The sequence below is a fragment of the Apium graveolens genome, chromosome 2 (assembly GCF_009905375.1).
Source record: "Apium graveolens cultivar Ventura chromosome 2, ASM990537v1, whole genome shotgun sequence".
Lineage (NCBI taxonomy): Eukaryota > Viridiplantae > Streptophyta > Magnoliopsida > Apiales > Apiaceae > Apium > Apium graveolens.
Window position 1 is genome coordinate 295950060 of NC_133648.1, and position 20835 is coordinate 295970894.

At 34.0% G+C, this 20835-nt stretch overlaps 2 protein-coding genes across 2 annotated transcripts; one reads left to right on the forward strand and one right to left on the reverse strand.

Moving 5' to 3' along the window:
• Nucleotides 1-4640: 4640 nt before the first annotated feature.
• Nucleotides 4641-6680, reverse strand: LOC141702302 (uncharacterized). Its single transcript, XM_074506002.1, has 7 exons — nucleotides 6345-6680; nucleotides 5642-5916; nucleotides 5377-5550; nucleotides 5163-5270; nucleotides 4999-5068; nucleotides 4817-4915; nucleotides 4641-4736 (listed from the first exon to the last, which is right to left on the reverse strand). Exons 1-7 carry the CDS (start codon nucleotides 6678-6680, stop codon nucleotides 4641-4643), a joined length of 1158 nt encoding a protein of 385 aa, XP_074362103.1.
• Nucleotides 6681-13000: 6320 nt separating this feature from the next.
• On the forward strand, nucleotides 13001-15177 carry LOC141702312 (uncharacterized). Its single transcript, XM_074506011.1, has 3 exons — nucleotides 13001-14424; nucleotides 14523-14628; nucleotides 14725-15177. The coding sequence occupies exons 1-3, from the start codon at nucleotides 13001-13003 to the stop codon at nucleotides 15175-15177; spliced, it is 1983 nt and encodes a 660-aa protein (XP_074362112.1).
• Nucleotides 15178-20835: the final 5658 nt, after the last annotated feature.

Below are 20835 nucleotides of genomic sequence, written 5' to 3' on the forward strand. Positions count from 1 at the left end.
AAATATATATAACCCTTTTATTATTTCATTTTATTCGTATAATCATAATCAGTCAGTAACAATATAGAATTTACAGAGGAAACCCTAATTATTCGATACGTTCTTGAAAATCAAACGCACAAATGAAGGCGTTATCGAACTCCGATTCGGGTGTGCCATATGTCGAATCGAAGCTCTCAAGAAGTACTTTCTGAATCAATCAACCATTTCAGTGCAGAAGTCAAGGTGATTTTCTTATTTTTTTTAATTCAAAATTATATGATTTAAAGTATAAATTTTTGTAAACGTAATTATTTGATTGTTTTGATGATTCCATGTTTAGAGCATGTTTTTCTGGACAATTTCATATATTATACTTCAAAAATAGAGTTCAATAACACATAGTAATTGAGGTTTGATTTTTCTGAAAATTCTTTAAAAAGCTGTTCTTGGTGTTCTTGAAGAGTTCTGAAAATCAAAATCAAATTTGAAGGTGATATTGAACTCCAAATAACAAGTATTTGTAACCGTTGTGAAGCCCTTGATGAGAGCTATCTGTTCGTACCCATATCATCAACAAAGGTTGATTATTTATTAAAATTGATTTTTCTGTTGTGTTCTTCGATTTGGGATATTGATTTTCAGGGGTTTTTGTTTGTTTCTAAGATTATAATCAGTTTTACCCTATTAAGGAGAGTCGATTTGAGTATAAAATTTTATCGTTTGATTTCCGAATGATGTTAGTTGAGTTTTCGGTTTTTGTTTATTTTTAACTTTGATTTTCTGAGTGTTCTAAGTGTTAGCTATTAATTATGATTACATGACTAGATTGCATACGTTCAAAGCTTTAACTTGACTGTTAAATCAAGAATTTTGGTTAGGAATTGACCAAGTTTGCATTCTCGCTGGAAAACGGTCGAGTCCTTGGTTGTTTTGATCGGAATCGGTGCTAAACCGATTGTTGGTGTTCGTTGATGAAAGAAACAAGCTTCTGGCAGTATTTGAAATTGTTTTGAACCAAAATCGGGGGAGAAACGGTGTTGTTTCGGCCATTAACGGAGGTCACCGGAAAACGGCGGAGCTCGCCGGTTTCTGGGATGAACCCAGATTCCGGTCAAAGTCCGGCGGAAATCCGGCCATTCCCCACCTATCTTTCCCGCCCTTTGATTCCACTTCTGGAAAACTAAAACATAAAAACCTGTTTATGGGTTTTTATTTTTATAAAAAACTTAAAATTCATTTTCTATTTTCCAAAAATCATTCCTTTTATTTCAAAATTTTATTTAGTTATTTATTTTAATTAACTAAATTCTTTTAAATCCCAAAAATTAATTTCTTTTATTAATTTCAACAATCCTAATCTGATTTAATTATTTATAATTCGTTTTGATTAATTATTTATTCATTTAATTAATTGATTAATTCATTTAAACGATTAATTTTATTTATAAATAGTTAAATAAAATGTAATTATTTATAATTAAGCCAAATAATTCATAAAAATTATATTTTGAGCTTGTAAAATTTATATTTTGGTATTTAAAATCAATTAATATTATTATTAATTGATTTATTCTTATTTTATTCATTGAAAATAAACAGTTCGTCCGTTTAATACGAAACTAACATGTATAGACTCAGAAAAATATTCCGCTTTCATTAAAAATACTTTCGAGACCCAAATACTTTTATTTTGGAAGGTCGCTTGTTTTGCAAGTTAATTATGAGTCGCGTATTTACCAAAAAGAAATATTTTGACCTGATTTCAGTTTTAAACGTGCCGAGTCGAACATTTTGACGAACTGAGTCATATGTGATATGAATTATTAGATACGTGGATTATATGATTACGTGCTATGTGAATTACGTGCGTACATGGGTCAAGAGTCTTGTATTTGACTGTCTTCTTTATGTGTGGGCTATCGTATAGGTAGACGATAGGGTTTTGACGCGCAGTTCATCGATTAATTATCGTTTAGACGATTAAAGTGTTATCTTCTTATGATAGATGTGGATCATTCGAATTGATCAGGAAAAGATGTTGAGCAAAGAATGAAATGAAATGGTATTGTATATCAGGCTTGTAACAACTACATGAGTAGCAGATCAGAGATTTAGCAAAGTAAAAGACGGTGATGCCTTGAGATGCCAGACTTAGATAATTGCGTTTCTACGAGTGTGACTAACTGCTAAAAAACTCAAAGGCAAGTATCCCTATCATCACTTATTGTTCAAGTGATATTTATTTTGAATCCCATTATACAAGTATTACTTTCCCTATTCTCAGTTTAGAATCGATAAATGTTTTACATATCGCTGAATTAAATGCTTATTATGCAAGTACTCTCTACTATTCTATATTCAGAATAGTTAAATGTTTTTACTTATCAAATTACTTGATTTATAAATGTTTTGGTTTTTGAGAAAAATTATCTGGTAGCGAGTATTGCAACCCAAGTGAATGGGGGAATAAAAATTTATAAGGGTGTCGATTATTATGACCCCTTTTTAATGAAAAGGTTTTAAGATTGGATGGTTACTGGTTACAGCGTAGGTGATCGAAACATCGGTCCAGCTGTAATATCTTTCAAGGAGAATATATGATCAGAGATTTAGTAAAGTAAAAGACGGTGATGCCTTGAGATGCCAGACTTAGATAATTGCGTTTCTACGAGTGTGACTAACTGCTAAAAAACTCAAAGACAAGTATCCCTATCATCACTTATTGTTCAAGTGATATTTATTTTGAATCCCATTATGCAAGTATTGCTTTCCCTATTCTCAGTTTAGAATCGATAAATGTTTTACATATCGCTGAATTAAATGCTTATTATGCAAGTACTCTCTGCTATTCTATGTTCAGAATAGTTAAATGTTTTTACTTATCAAATTACTGGATTTATAAATGTTTTGGTTTTTGAGAAAAATGATTTGGTTGCGAGTATTGCTACCCAAGTGAATGGGGGAATAAAAATTTATAAGGGTGTCGATTATTATGACCCCTTTTTAATGAAAAGGTTTTAAGATTGGATGGTTACTGGTTACAGCGTATGTGATTGAAATATCGGTCCAGCTGTAATATCTTTCAAGGCGAATATATGCCCTTTCTGGCGCCCTATAGGTACCGTATGGCTTCGGGATACGGGTAGTACCTATATTTACCATATGGATGCGGGATACCGGTGTTGTTTCATGACTGATCATCAGGAACAACATGAAATATAATTGGTTCCAATCTAAACTGTTGTTTGTAAATTATTTTGATAATCATAGAATAAATGATTTATCAATTGTTTCTGTTTTGGATTAAAGGAGAAATGCAGTTTTGATTCAGTTTCCAATTTATCACTACAAGGAAAACTGGCTCAGACAAGTGTTTTAACCCGTTATCTGATTCCCTGAAAACCCGTTGTCTATTGAGCCGCCGTCTCTTACATGGATCAGACAATGATTAGAAACAGTTGTGTGAGTCATCGCAGACAACGACCAACTATGAGTCCCCGTTGTATTACAACCAGAACAAACAACGTCTTTCCATAAATTATGTTGTAAGAAGATTTATTAGACAAGTAATGTTAAAAAGGTTGTGTATGTGGTCACTAAGAGTTTTAGAATAGAACATAACACACAACCCTTATTCAGATATATATATTGTCCTCTACCTTAACACACAATTCAAACGATAACCACCGTTGTATTACAACCATAACAAACAAGTATTTTCTATATATTCTGTTGTAACAAGTATACTTAGACAAGTTCTCTTGAAAACGTTGTGTATGTTCTTAATAAAAGTTTAGGAGTAAAACATAACACACAACCCTTATTCAGATATATTTATTGTCCTCCACCTTAACACACAATTTTCAAAAGATAAAATTTTGTTGTCTTACAACCATACTGACAACCCCTTTATTTTAAATTTTTATTGTTGGAATTGCTTTATACAACATTTTTTATCACTTGGTATTGTATGATTATGTTTTGCACTTATATTTTAATGTAGAAAGTGTTGTGTGGTCTTCAAGGCATAATTCTTTTTATTCTTAATAGCATTGTTGGACAATGGATAATAGTTAGTTTTGTTCAGACAATGGTTTTTTATTGTGTGAATCTTCTTTTAACAAGGTTTAGTTTTAAATAGCATTGTTATATGTTATAAAACATGATGAGCTTGGTCTTTATACGTGTTGTGTGAGACACAATATAATATGGTTATTGTATAACTTTATTGGCTAAAAGCTCCTCAAACAATGGTTTTTCAAATTAAAATTAAACACAACAACATTATAAAATGAACATGCCATAAAAATTAAAACCCAAACTATCATTCAGATTATAAGCAAATTGTCACCATTACACCAACAATCAACCATCAATCCTTCTATTACACCAACAATCAACCAACCCTCCATTACATGAATCCACTAAACCAATATTTAACCATTACAACCAAGAACTAACTTATAACCAAGTTTTATCTTAAACAAAACAAGACCATTCAAGTAGAAAGCAAAATATTTTCAGGTGAACATATCCACAAAAAACGCCAGTAATTAGAAACAACGTTTAAATAGAGTTAACTACCATGACTAGAACTCCCAAATTTCAACACAAAATATGTTCACAACTCAAAATACCCAGCAGCACTGTATGCAAGTTCAAGTGGCATGCTTCTTCATGAAGTACTTTGCCCATTCAGTCTTTATCTCGTTCAGTTCTTTCCTGCCATAACTTAGGTTGCTTCTGCGTAACCACTGAAACATGGATGTAAAAATCACATTTATTTACCACAATACACTTGGATATAAAAAAAGAAAGATAACTATAACATTACCTTCTCATGAAATTTTAATTCCATATCGGCACAAATCTCTTTCATGTAACCCATTATAAACAAACAACAATCTTTGCTCCCAGTTTGGACAGGTACCCCCTGGAGAACATTAAAAACTTTATATATGTCTAGCTACACTATTCTTGTAGAATAGAGAAATTGATAAAATATACTATATTTACCCCCAGATTCTCCCAAGATATTTTCTTCTTTAAAAACTTCTTTGCTTTTTCCTGGTAGAGTTTGATGGCACTACGAAAATATAATATAGATCAATTGTAAGTCATATTTGTATTTAATTATTAAAGTGATTGTAGTTGAAATAAAATTTTAATATTGTACTCACTTGTCAATCACTTCTGTCCATTCTTCAGTTGCAATCCTGCGCTTCAATGGGTCCATGTGGTAAACAGTTTGTGAATCTGGATTTACAGCAGTGAGCGTCCAATGATTCCTGATAATTTATGAAGAACAAAATTTACAATAACATACAAAGATGATGATATACAAAAAGCAATCTTTAAGTAAGGAATATATTATTTATTATAAGAGGTACTAACACAGCATTATATGGTAGCAGGAAAATTTGTCCTGGTTTAGCGTTCCTGAATCTGATAGATAAGGATTTTGACCTCTCTCCTGGACTACCACAACCAAGTGCGCCTATCATCCCAGGATCAACAAACGTTATCATGTCAACCATCTTGCGCTTTTTCAAATTCTCTTGCAATAAACTGTTAAAAATTGGAGATACGGATTATGAAAAATTCAAAAAAAACTCAATAAGTATTCATAAAGGCAACAAAACTTTAGAAAAACGCTTACTTGATAAAAATGTAAATGGTGGACCCTGATATCTCACCCCCAGAGCACAAAGCGTGCACATCCGATAAAAACAGCGCCTTCTTAGCGGTTACTCCAAAAGCTTCTTGGCATAGATAAAAAGAGTTTACTTGTCCATCAGCTAGGGCATTTTTTGCCCAAAGCCACAAACGTTTCAAAACAGGGGGATAATTCGCACCCATGTCCAATACATACTCTGGTTCCGGGACACAATCTTTTACCTTCTTCCATTTTTTCCCAGTAGTTTTCTTGCCTCCCTGAATTGAAAATATAAAAAGAAAATAGAGAATGCAAAGTTAAAGAAAGTTGACATGTTAAGTAATTGAAAATCTAAATTATTTTTTTATTCTTTACTTTTAAAAAACAACATAAGTTTCAAAAGAATTATAATATAAACATATTTAATTCATTAATACGTAACAAATTAAAAATTGCATCATTATTAATTTAATTATCAAACCTATTTCCAACATTTTAACAAAAATAAATATGTGACAACCACCACAAAATCAACACTGAAATAAGGGGAAAAAATTATTATATATAAAACTGAACCAAACAATTATTCAACCTAAACATGAGAAACAATATCGCAAAAACTTACCTATATATAGACCCGATATTATAAAAATTAGATTACTAAGTTTAAAAATATACTTGCATATATATATAGAGAAAATTTAACCTTTGGACTTCCTTTCACTGCAGCGGCGCTTGTCTTCACTTCCATTATGAGGTTTCTCGGCCATGCAATATATGTTCCCACAACTTGTTCCACCGTCACGATCTCATCTTGGATTAGGAAAGGAAACTTTTCAGATCCTTGGAGTACACGAGTGATTGAGACCCGTACATTTTCTTTTTTCAGTTGTTTCCCATGAAGAACCTGACACTTAGTATCAACTGTTGCATAAGCAACGATATTTATCGGGGAGCCAATTGTTAATTCCCACTCTGTGCATCCTTTAACCTCCAACACCTCCTCATTATTAGGTTCCAGACACACATCCTCAACCAACATTTGATTATCCTCAACATCAACAACCTTGAGAGCCTCGCTATGTTCCCTGAATATGTTCTTCGCCATCCACCAAAGGTTTCTCCTGAATATGTTCTTCAATATGCGTTTCCTTACCGATACCCACATTTTGAATGAGATCCAGTTTTTTCTTTACACCTTGCAAATCAAAGTCCTTCAGAATGTCATGTGCTCCCTTGGAACAACTTCCTTGTTGAGATCCAATATTTGGACTTAACCCAGTTTCAATAAGCTTCCCTCCTATACCAGCTTTCAGCTTTTGAAACTCTGCAGCCCAAAAGGCATCTCGCTTTTCAACTATCCTTTCTGTCTCTTCTTTCATAAATTTCTGAATACCCTCTTGAATCATCTCCTCTATTGTCCTACATATCTTCTTCTGCCTTGGAAGATGAAAGTATGTAGACTGCTTCACAAAGCGCCCTTGTCCACACACCCGTCCTCTGTGTTCAGGGCTACCAAGCACCTTGGTCAAGATATCATCACTGCCTTCCACAGTCACCTCCCCTTCACTAACTCTTTGTTTCATTTTCCCCTAAAAATTTGATAAATAATAGAAGTAATTAACCAACAAAACAGATATTTGGTGATAAAAGAATATATTAACAACAGAAATAAAAACTTACAATCGCCTGAGCAATTTCTTTAACTGCTTCTGACTTGAAGTTTCCATCTTTATCTTTCCTTGCACGAATCCAGCTATCTGATCTATCTATCTCCATTTCAGGGTCAGCTTGAGTCTCCATCTGTATGAACATGTTTAAAATATTATATAATATAATCGAAACAAAAGAATTGAAAAAAATTATATGATGTACGCGTGAAAGAAATATGTTTCATGAGAACTAACCATTTCATGCTCTAGGTTAGAATAGCCCTTTCGAGAAATACAATGTGGATATAAATTCAGACTCCTCCTTAGTTTCTGTTTTTCGTGGATGTCCTTGGAGAAAAAAACACATAAATGTTAGCAACATAGTTTCTTTCGCTAATTACTTATGTTACGTGGGAATTTTATAAAATAAAAAAGATTAAAGAAAAAACTCACTAAAAATTCATCAGTTAGACGGCCTGAAAGAAAAATATCCCAGTGTGCCTTCTCAATAAAGGAGTAGTCAGCCGGAGGAAACTTTAACAACTCAGGTTGATCTTTATTAGGAATGATATATTCAGTTGTTAAACGGCTTTTAAACTCCCTCCATTTCTGGCATGCCGATTGCAGAACAAGCTTTCGTGCTGATGGTGGTACAATGTATGCCATCTACGTACATAAATAAACAATTTTATTATCACATGTGTGTTAACTACAATTGGCAGTCATAATTTAACACAAGTAAAATTCTTAGTTGGTTTTGTAGATGCAACTTCTTTTACCTGCACACAATCCCAAATCTTGTTTTTTCTTTCTACCGGAACACGTAACCAACTGTCATACCATATCGGGGCTTTTGTTCTAGCAAGAACCCCAATATAAAACTGCATTTCTTTAGCAGCATCCCCATATGGCTCACCCTTTTTATTAAATAGCACCTCAAGCTTAATTCCCAGCATCTTACGCCTAGCAATCCTATGCATCGTAACTGCTCCACGTTTTAGAAGCTTAAGTCCCTCTTGTTTGGTTGCTGTTTCTTCCACTTGTTTCATTTTTTTAGATAATTTGCTTTTTAGATTCTTAGAAATTCCATTCTTCTTTACTGATTCAGGGGATGAATTCCGAAGGCAAGACTCCACTGGCTTTTCCTTCACAGGTTCAGACACCGCCTTGTTCTTTTCTAGCGACCCTGCCTTTATTTTTAGTTCCTTTGTTTTGTTCTTCATAGGTTCAGGCTGAATCGGCTTGCTCATTTTTTGTTCCTCTGTCTTGTTCTTCAAAGGTGTGGACTTAACCGCCTTGCTCATTTTTGGATCCTCTGTCTTTTTCTTTACATCTGCCATGTTCTTTTTTAGTGCCTTGATAAGGTTTTCACTAGTTCTACGAGGATCGGATTTTGTTTTTCTTGAAGGCGCCATAATTAATCTAAACTTAAAACATTAAGTTTAATCTAATTGCTTCACACAAAGCCAAAAAACTACATGAATATCAGTTGAATACAATTATATTAATGGAGGTGCTAAGGACACTCATGTGGCATCTCTATTAATGCACCTAAAATGTTTTCATTTCTTCTGCATCACTTCAGAGAAATAAACCTAAATCTACAACTTTCACAACCCAAAATATAAACACATTAACTTATTAAATAAACCCTAATCAGATTTCATAATCCCAAAAAACATCACATTCAAGGCATAAAAAATAAACCCAAATCATAAATAAGCCCCAAGTATAAATAAAAAAACATCAGTTATACTACACTACCATCATACCCAAATCACAAAAATAAGTGCATGCATATCAATACCCCAATCGATGTTCAATTTAAAATAAAATATAAACCCAGATCATAAATAAGCCCCAAGTATAAATCAAAAAACATCAGTTATACTACACTACCTTCATACCTAAATCACAAAAATAAGTGCATGCAAATCAATACCCATATCGATGTTCAATTTAAAGAGAGGGAGAGAGAGAGGAGGAGAGAGAGATAGAGAGATAGAGATAGAGAGAGAGAGAGAGAGAGAGAGAGAGAGAGAGAGAGGAGGAGAGAGGGAGATTGAACCTGTATCGTGACTTGTGAGAGCTCTGAGAGGAAAGAAAAGAGAAAATGGAGAATGAGAGGGAAGTGGAGTGGGGAGTGAAAAAAGAAGGGGGAAGTGAAATAATTTAACGGCTCAGATGCACTCCAGGTAAACTACTTTAATCCAACGGTATATAATGTTGCCAGCAAAACAAATAAAGTAAAAAGTAAATTAGAAAATCGTATAAAAAATTGTGGGCTGAAATTCAAAAAATTTAAACTCTTGTCTTAAACACATTCAGACAGCGGATTTACATAAAATAGTATTGTAACAAACATAACTACCCAGCAAAAAAGTATTCTAATAAATACAACGGTTTTACAGTAAAAACCGTTATTTTATAAGTACTAGGATAACGATTTTACAGTAAATATTATTACGAATTATTATGCGAATAATAGTGTATAACGATCTAATTTTAACATCAATCATGCAATCTTACAGTAAATAAATGTGTTTGGTTTGTTATTTTAACAGTCAACCGGTGTTTTGACCGGTACTTGTAACTTGTGTTTAGTCTCGTACTAAAGTTTCTATTTTTTAAAAAAGTTTATAAATGATCCAACCATACGGATGTTAAGATCTATATATTTTACTGATATGACAAAAAATTGAGAAAAAAATAAATTTATTTGGTTTATTATTTTAACAGTCAACCGGTGTTTTGACCCGTACTTGTAACTTGTGTTTAGTCTCGTACTAAAGTTTTTATTTTTTTTAAAAGTTTATGAATGATCCAACCGTACGGATGTTAAGAACTATATATTTTAGTGATATGACAAAAATTTGATAAAAAAATAAATGTGTTTGGTTTGTTATTTTAACAGTCAACCGGTGTTTTGACCGGTACTTGTAACTTGTGTTTAGTCTCGTACTAAAGTTTCTATTTTTAAAAAAAAGTTTATGAATGATCCAACCGTACGGATGTTAAGATCTATATATTTTACTTATATGACAAAAAATTGAGAAAAAAAATTTATTTGGTTTGTTATTTTAACAGTCAACCGGTGTTTTGACCGGTACTTGTAACTTGTGTTTAGTCTCGTACTAAAGTTTCTATTTTTTAAAAAAGTTTATGAATGATCCAACCGTACGGATGTTAATAACTATATATTTTAGTGATATGAGAAAAATTTGATAAAAAAATAAATGTGTTTGGTTTGTTATTTTAACAGTTAACCGGTGTTTTGACCGGTACTTGTAACTTGTGTTTAGTCTCGTACTAAAGTTTCTATTTTTTAAAAAAGTTTATGAATGATCCAACCGTACGGATGTTAAGAACTATATGTTTTAGTGATATGAGAAAAATTTGATAAAAAAATAAATGTGTTTGGTTTGTTATTTTAACAGTTAACCGGTGTTTTGACCGGTACTTGTAACTTGTGTTTAGTCTCGTACTAAAGTTTCTATTTTTTTAAAAATGTTTATGAATGATCCAACCATACGGATGTTAAGAACTATATATTTTAGTGATATGACAAAAATTTGATAAAAAAATAAATGTGTTTGGTTTGTTATTTTAAAAGTCAACCGGTGTTTTGACCGGTACTTGTAACTTGAGTTTAGTCTCGTACTAAAGTTTCTATTTTTTAAAAAAAGTTTATGAATGATCCAACCATATGGATGTTAAGATCTATATATTTTACTTATATGACAAAAAATTGAGAAAAAAATAAATTTATTTGGTTTGTTATTTTAACAGTCAACCGGTGTTTTGACCCGTACTTGTAACTTGTGTTTAGTCTCGTACTAAAGTTTCTATTTCTTAAAAAAGTTTATGAATGATCCAACCGTACGGATGTTAAGAACTATATATTTTAGTGATATGACAAAAATTTGATAAAAAAATAAATGTGTTTGGTTTGTTATTTTAACAGTTTACCGGTGTTTTGACCGGTACTTGTAACTTGTGTTTAGTCTCGTACTAAAGTTTCTATTTTAATTATAATAGACCTTACAACGGTTTGTTTTAAAAAGTCGTTATATAACTTGTTTTCAGACGATTGAACAATGTATCTGTTATACAACGGTTTTTTAAATATTTGTATTGTCGTTATTACTGTGATACAAGGGGTTTGGCTGCTTTACCGTTGTCGGATTTGTTTGTTAAAAAAAGCACAAAATGTGTGGTACTCATTAATAGCCCCAGATCTTTGTCTTAAGCCATTCAAACCTCCCAGATCTTTGTCCTAAGCCATTAATTTTCTAGCCTTTGACTCGATTTCTTCATCTTCTTCACTCGATTTCTTGAATCGATTTCTTCATCTTCTTCACTCGATTTCTTGACTCGATTTCTTCATCTTCTTCACTCAAGCTCTTCATCCTCGTCATCAAAATAACTTCAAAAAAACTCGATTGAAACCATAACTTCATCTTTTTGATTGGGTCAGTGTTAAGGTAATTACTTCATCTCCATTAAGATTAATTTCATTAAATTTTTTAGGGTTCTTAATTATATTTGGGCAATGTTTTAGTGTTAATTTTTATTTAATTTGTATTTGCAGTTAGTAATTAGTAGTAATTAGTAGTATAATTAGTAGTACAATTATGTGTTAAGCTCATTAGTTGTAACTTCTAATTATGTGTCATATTTTGAATTAAAACAGATGGACAGGTCTTGGTTAAAGGCAGATAGAAGAACAAAACAATTCAAAAAAGGAGTCGAGGATTTGTTGTTGTGTGCATTTGAGAACGGATTTAGTGAAAATAAAATCTGTTGTCCATGTATAAAATGCGCACATAGTAAACATTGGCATGCTCGAAAAGTAAGGGACCATCTTTTTCTCAATGGTATCGATCAAACGTACAAGTGTTGGATTTGGCACGGAGAGTGCAATACCGAAGGAGGTGAGCCTACCACTGAAGGGACGGGCAGTTCAGAATCGATAGATCAAATCCCAATCGGTAGAAATGATGTATCCCTGGACTCCTCGAAAATGTTTAACCATATTCAATCTGAATATGAACCTCTTTATCCAGGATGTGAAGGATACACTAAGATGAAGGCTTTGGTAAAGTTTTATAACTTGAAAGCAAAATATGAAATATCTGATACTTGCTTCTCTGAAATGCTACTTTTGGTCGGGTCTATGCTTCCACAAGGCAACACATTTCCTTCTTCATTCATTGAAGCTAAAAAAAGCTTGTGTGCCTTGGGAATGGAGTATGAAAAAATACACGTATGTCTGAATGATTGTTTACTATACCGTGGAGAGAGAGATGAAGATGAGACGAAGTGCCGCATTTGTCAGGCCTCTCGATGAAAGTTAAACAAAAAAGGAGATAAATTGGAAGGGATTCCTGCCAAGGTTTTATGGTATTTTCCATTAATACCACGTCTGAGGAATTTGTTCAACTCACCTCAAACATCTAAGGACTTGACTTGGCATGACAGGGAAAGGTTAAAGGATGGTAAATTGAGACACCCTGCTGATGCACAAACATGGAAGGAAGTCGATGCAAGGTGGCCAGACTTTTCTTCAGATCCTAGAAACTTACGGTTAGCTCTATCTTCTGATGGATTCAATCCTTTTCGTAGCTGTAATCTTGATTACTCATGTTGGCATGTTTTGATGTCAATTTATAATCTTCCACCATGGCTTTGTATGAAATAGAAGTATATAATGCTATGCTTGTTGATATCTGGACCAACTCAACCCGGAAATGATATTGATGTGTTTCTTCAACCACTTATAGATGATTTAAAAAAGTTGTGGCATGGGAAAAAAGTGTACGATGCTTACAAGAATGAGCAGTTTTTGCTAAGAGGCATCTTGTTATGGACTATTACTGATTATCCAGCCTATGGTAACTTGTCGGGAAATATAATCAAAGGGTATAATGGTTGTCCTATCTGTGTTGATCAAACAAAAGCTACAAGGCTTGTCAATTATCATAAGTGCGTGGTCATGAGGCATCGAAGGTGGTTGCCCCCTCATCATCCTTATCGTCGGAAGAAACAAGATTTTGATAATACCGTAGAAAAAGAAATAGCTCCAGTTCCATTAACCGGAGAAGAGGTACTTGAAAGAGTGCAACATTTAAAGGGACATGTCTATGGTAAAACACAATGCCAACCACGATTGAAGAAAGGTGATGCTCGACCTGTATGGAAGAAGGTTTCTATATTTTTTGAACTTGAGTATTGGAAATTTTTGCCGGTTCAACATGTTCTCGATGTGATGCACATCGAGAAAAATATATGTGAATCTTTACTCGGTACGATGCTTAATATACCAAAAAAGACGAAAGACAAGGAATCTGTGCGCATTGACATGGCTGAAATGGGGATTAGAACAGAACTAAGGCCAAAAACTCCAGGGATAAAGGAGAAGTTACCATTGGCATCTTGGAATCTAACCCATTCTGAAAAAAAGGTTGTTTGCTCATCCTTCCTTGGCATGAAGTTGCCTGATGGTTTTTGTTCTAATATACAGAACCTGGTTTCAATGGAAAATCTTCGTCTTACCGGAATGAAATCTCACGACTGTCATACGATTTTGCATCACTTGCTCCCAATTTCAATTCGCTCGTCACTACAAAAACAGGTTAGGAAAACTATTATCAAGTTTTGTCTATTTTTCAAAGCGATCTGTAGTAAAGTTATTGAGGTTGATAAGCTGGAGAAAATGCAATCGCAACTGGTAGAAACTCTTTGTCAGCTTGAAAAATACTTTCCTCCCTCATTGTTTGATTTAATGTTTCATATCTCAGTTCATCTTGTAAGAGAAGCCGAGCTTTGTGGACCAATTTTCCTTAGGTGGATGTATCCTTTTGAGAGATACATGAAGACATTCAAGGGATATATAAGGAATCGAGCTCGTGCAGAAGGTTACATCGCTGACGCCTATATTGCAGAAGAGGCAGTTGAATGTTTGGTGGATAATGAAGAAGTGATAATTGGGGTACCAAAAAAAGGCAGGCATACCAAGGATTCTATTTGCAAGCCATTATCCGGTGCAACGATTATAACCCCGAGCTGTACTGATTTGCACGTAGCACATTTATGTGTTCTACAAAATACCACTGCTGTTAGGCCATATATTGAGTAACTTCTTACACTTTCTCTCTCTTTACTTGAAAAATTACATATATATTTTCTGTCATTAGTTCAACCAACTTATATTGTCTAATCTTTAAATGCAGTGAACACATGGCCTTTTTAATGACAAAATATCCGGAATATGAAAATGATGAAATATGGCTTAAAAACAAGCAAAATGAGACATTCCCAAAATGGTTTAAGGAAAAGGTATTACGTGCGTCGTTTGATGTATTTTTTTCCCACTGTTTTACAACTTACTACCTCACCTGAATTATTTTACATGTTTGAATTCCTTTTTTTCAGATTGCTTCAAATTTGGCCGATGAAAAAGAGATATCGGCCGAGATAAGGTGGATTGCAGATGAGCCCAACAAGGATGTTCCTACATTCAGTGGCTACAGAATGGATGGTGTTACCTTTAGTACCAAGGATCGTGATGATATGCGTCAAGTTCAATGCAGTGGTGTGTGTGTAGAAGCAGACACAATGGTTGTGCAGGGTAAGGATCAAAATATTGAGCACATATCACATACATGTTACGGAGTTATAAAAAGTATATGGGAGTTGGACTATAATCACTTCAGGGTCCCTGTTTTTCTTTGCAATTGGGTAGATATAAACAAAGGGATTAAGGTCGATGACTTGGGATATACATCGGTTAATTTGAATAGGTTGGGTTTTTTGAATGATCCGTTTGTTTTAGCAAAACATGTTAAACAAGTTTGTTATATCGATGATCCCTCTGAAAAATTATGATCGGTGGTGTTGAAATTGCCCGAGAAAAAGTACCATGAAGATAATGATGATGCAGATGAGGAATCCGTCGAAGTGGAACTCGAGAATGACTGTTTCATGCCCAATTTTCCCGAGATAGATGATAGTGGTGATGACATGGATAGTTACATGCGGGATGTTGATGAACTAATTCAACTTTCTTGAAGTATTTTTATTTGTACTTTCAATTACTATACTTTGTATGAACATGCATAATAACTTTGGCTTGGTTCTGTTATTTATTTTCAGTTCTTGATTGTTGGTTGATTTGCTTGTTGCATCTGGTTTGGGTGGTTTTCCTTGTTGCCTTTGGTTTGGCACGTTTGCCTTGTTTCTGGTAATGTTTTTAAAAAAAATCACCAGAGTAAGACAACGGTTTTATTGATTAGCCCATTGTCTGAAAGTATAATCTACAACATAGAAAAACACTTGTATGTCATTTTTAATTCAGACAACACTTATACTTGTACGTTGTTTGACACCATCTTAAATTACCAACAGAAAAAACACTTGTTTCATTTTTACAACTGTTAATTGAGACGTTGTCTCAATATCTTTCAAACATATCATTTAAAAACCGTTGTGCAAACTTACTCACTTGCACAACATGAAGTTAGAAAGTGTTGTCTGCCTCTAAGAACTAGACAATGGATTTTATAGCGTTGTGGTAATGCTATAAGTTTGTCATTCACACAACATGAGGTTTATGAAAAGATTTGTCTGACTTGTTTTACTAGACAACAGTTTTGTTTTGCTTGTAGTAATATATATCAGCCAACACCTGTTTTTTGGTTTTTGAAAAACTGTTGTATAAAAATTCCGGGCAACACTTTTTCGGCCAAGCGTTGTGTGATGGGTGTTGTATGATCGCGTTTTTCTTGTAGTGTATGCTGATACTTACTTTTCTTGTTAAATATCAAATGTGGTAATAGTATAGATGATTGATGTTGACTTCAGTAGGGATGTTGTAAGCATCAAAATTTGTATTGATATCTAATTTGATATGACAACAAAATAAGTATTAATTTCAAGAGTTCGGTTTTGAATAAGGTTTATGATTCTGTCCATAATCATTGGTTCATGTTATTGTTGTTTATGATAATTTTGTAAACACAGTTTTACGAGTTTTATTCTCGTCAAGATTCAAAGTATTGCTGAAGCATTTCGCTCAAAAATATCAAAAAGATTTTGAATACTGAGGAGGAACCAATTCTGGGATTCCTTAACTAAATTTTCTGATTCAGCAATTATAATTTTAAATGTTCTGCTCTATTGCGGATGTCGGTTTTATATCAAAACGACCACATATATGCTATATTGAACTTGCTAAGCATTTCTTTCGCTCATACTTGCCTATTTTCAAATTTAATCTCCAGTGAGGATTAGGATTAGCTTGCGTTGTTTAACCGCGTAATTCGAGGAAGCAAAGAAGAAGATTTTGGAAGGTGGTTGGTCCAGGGTTTGCGAACTAGTGTAAGTTCTATTGTGTAAAGTTGTTTATATTATATCATATTATAGTTGTGTATCGCATTTGGGCCTAGTATAATTCTTTTCGAAGTTATACTAGCGGGTTTAGTTTTAAGATTTTGAATTATTGAAAAGAGTTTTAAAAGAAAGGGAAAATTTTATTTATGGAATTTGGATATCTTGTTTCTAGAACTGTAATCTAAAAAGATCTTGGGTGTAGTTTGGGGTCACAGATGCTATATTTCAGTTGCTGGCATTTAATTATCGATTAAACAAGTTATTTTAGATTGAGTTTCATAATAACGACCAAATCCCCTGACCCCGGATTTGGGGCGTTACAGCCTCCGAATCATATGTTGAGAGTGTTAAGAGGTGTACTGATCACTTAAACCGTTCAAAAACAAAATCTAAAATGAACTTGTTGTAGAACTTTAAGCTCATAGCATCGAACAATTGATAGGTTCGAATCATTATGCCCCAACCAGATGTATATATAGTTCAGTCACCAAAACTATTACAAAATAAACACGATTTATATATATTATAGCACAAAAATATTTCACACCACCTCTTGATAATATGGTACTACTAATGAAACAGAAACGTTTAGCATGAAATATGATATTAGTGACCTCGTAAAACAATTTACAGTCTAGAAAGGGCAGATCTATAAATTTGTTTATCGGCATCAAAATCAAAGAATTTAGAAACATGGAATTAGGAGGTTATAAATAAACAACATAACTCTGGTTTATGCCTAGGACATTTTTACGGTTCCGGGAAGCCAGTGCTAATCTATATCAAACAAGGCAGCAGAAGCTCTATTTCAAAGGGGACGTCATATTCTCTATATAGTTACATATCTGCGTGTGCTGGGTAGATTGTTAACACATTATAATATACGCCTTTCCCTTGTACATACTTTGAGGAATAAAATAGCTATGGAATACATTGTTAGCATGTCTGCTTTTCACTTCCTCTCAAGCTCGTAGCTGACTGCCCTAAATACAAGGTCCTCCTACCATATTCTTCTATGTCATCAACATCTTTCTAGCATTAGCTTCTTGCAACTTAAAAAAAAGAAGAAGAATAACATCTCTGATAAACTATCCATCAAGGAATCTACACCCACCAAGTAATCCTCACAAAAGAATACCGACAATTTCATGCCTGAAGTCCCACAATAATCTTGCTAGCAGTAATGATAAGGATCTTGCTCCTTGTGCATTTCTATAATGCTCCTAGACATATGTGACACTACATGGATATATAGTCATTTGAACTGTGACATTCACTGGTTAACACCCTCATTCAGCCCTTCTCTCTTTTCTTAATTGCTCCAGCACCTTCTACGTACGGAATTAGATGTCTTCTTTCTACAAAAGACACCTAAACTTCCTACCTTATTATGCAAACAAATTGATGGTGTAATATTATATTTTATCGCTTTCCTCCATAAAAACTGCATATGTTCCATTATGTGACATGCCTTTCACTATCCTATGTAAATTTATGTAATATACAGCAACACTATCAACATAGGCGTGAAGAAGAACCAATTTTTCAGCAATAGTGAGCTACTTAACGGCACGAAACATGTCAATAAAACTTAAATCTGTGGACACTTAAGATCAGACAAACCACAACCATTAATTGGACTCTAAGATACATAGTTAAGTTCTATCATCTATGTCTAGCACTCTAGCTACTTAGCCCACAACGCGATACTGATAAACACCCTCATTCAGCCCCCTCTCTCATCTCTAATTGCTCCGGCACCATTTTTACCAGACCCTCATTCAGCCCCCTCTCTCTTCTCTAATTGCTCCACCACCATTTTCCCAAGAATTATTTTAGCAGAAGTATTTTCTTTCTACAAAAGACACACCTAAACCTCCTTCCTTCTTAGGCAAAGAGATCGAGGGTGTGTAGTATTTACATGGCAATATATTTTTCAACAATTTCCTCCACAACAATTGCCTTGTGATCTGTTCTATCATGTGCATGCCTTGTCCCATCCTATATAATCACATCTAATTTATAGCAATACTATCAACATGGGATTTAGGAAGAAAAAACCTTCCAGCAATACTTGTTACTAAGCTAGTAAGTAGTGATCAACATCAACAGTAAACATGTAACGAAACATATATCAGCAGACTCTTAAGATCAAACAAACAACAACCATTAACAGAAATTAGTAAGCAACGAATCCACCAAGGATATATATTTAACCAGAGTTCAATACTTAACATAGATATTGCCATATAGGCTGCTTTAATAGACGTCAGTAACATACTAGGTGATTCATAAATGTGAAGCATAAAGTAACAAAGACTGTGGTAACTCCGTCAGCTGTCACAATTCACTTGCCATGATGGTAGTCAGCATCCGCTATCCTGCAAAAGCTTATATATATAAGGCAACAGCTTCAAGCATTGAAGCTAGACTTGTATGACAACTTAACTTGAGCCCAGTGGCTACAAAATTTATCTACAATAACGTAACTACTGAATATGTCAGTGGATTATTGTTTACCTATTCAAACCCCAGGCAGCAGCTTACATCTTTTCATTATATTAATTAAAAAATAAAATAATTACCTACACATTATGAGATACTACCAAGAAATGGTTCTGAAATTAGTACCAAGTTGTAAATAAAGCAAGACAAAGCCGCCTTTTCAAAGATTACACATTGAAAAATCATATTAGTATAAACCCTTTGGACATGGATTAATTACAACATAAAAGTGAATTATCCTTCAGATTTTCATATCCCAGGTGATAATAGCTAGTTGAACTTCATTTCTTTCTGTACAAATAACAATACCATACTATATCATGTAGAATTTTAATTGATTATATATACATAAGTATATATCTATTTACTTCTCACTAGTAAAACACAAATCACATACACAGATTTGCACACCAAAACACCTACTTTTTCTACTTTTTCATTAATATATAATATATATAGAAAGGAACTAACGTACTCTATAAATCAGAAAAACTAGTAATGGATCTAACAACTCCTACTAATCTCCTGCCACTTATTATGAGTCCTGCAATTTCTCATCAACTGAGCAAATTAAATAAGAAAACATTATTAATTACTACAAATAAAAATAAGTCTAATATTATTTTTCAACAATCTCCCCCGTAATCTTAAACTTAGCTGAACAGAATTTATGAAGCACTTCTCTTCATTTTTGTGATACACTTCTCATCACAATCTCTTCATTTTGTGATACACTTTTCACCACTATCAAGTTTGATGCACTTCTTATCAAAAACAATTTTTTTTTATGATGCACTTTTCATCAACCGTCATTTTTGTTTGCTGGAGCACTTCTCTCCTGGTGCACATAATCACCCACACTTCTAAAACAAATTTTTTTTCACAACCACTTGTGCCATGATATCTTTCTCATTATTTTCACTGCTCAATTTTCTACTTAATTTTTTTATCATGTGTTATACCCGAAATTTGGCATTGGATTGACTCGGGTCAAGCGCGGGCTAGTTAGAGTCAAACTCGGCGCTGCAAAAGGAAGGACGCGCCCAAGCCTATAGGACGCGCCAATCAGGTGTAGGACGCGTCCACCATGATGGAGGTATCTAGCAACTGCGGTTTTTTAGCAGTGAAGGTTGGGGTACGCGTCCAGAGGTTTAGGACGCGTCCTGTCTCTATGGAATGTTGTGAGGAGTAGTTGTTGGAAAAAATAATGCAGGTTTTATGAGGGTCAGGACGCGTCCGATGTCTCAAGACGCGTCCTCTGTGTGGTAAATGTATTCTCGAGGATGAGCTCAGGACAAAGCATGCATGGAAAGGAGCAATGGAGAGGTATTTTTACTAACGTATTTGTTGCAGGTACTCTTTGAAGAATTCCCTCCTTGAGACGGTCAAGGAGGGGGATGTCCGTGAAAAGCTTCAAGGCCTCCAGGGGTATGCCTGATGATTGAAGGCCTCCTCCTGTATTCAACGGGTGTCCTCGTTGGGGATGCGGGGTTAACTTTGGTGTGTGCTTTGGGAGCTCTGTTCTTGTATTCAACGGGTGTCCTCGTTGGAGAACTTTGGAGTCATCCTGCACTTTGCACCCAAGAGTTTGGGATCACCTGTCCTGCTATCTGGTGGGTTATCCTCATTCGGGGGACAGGGACGCGTCTG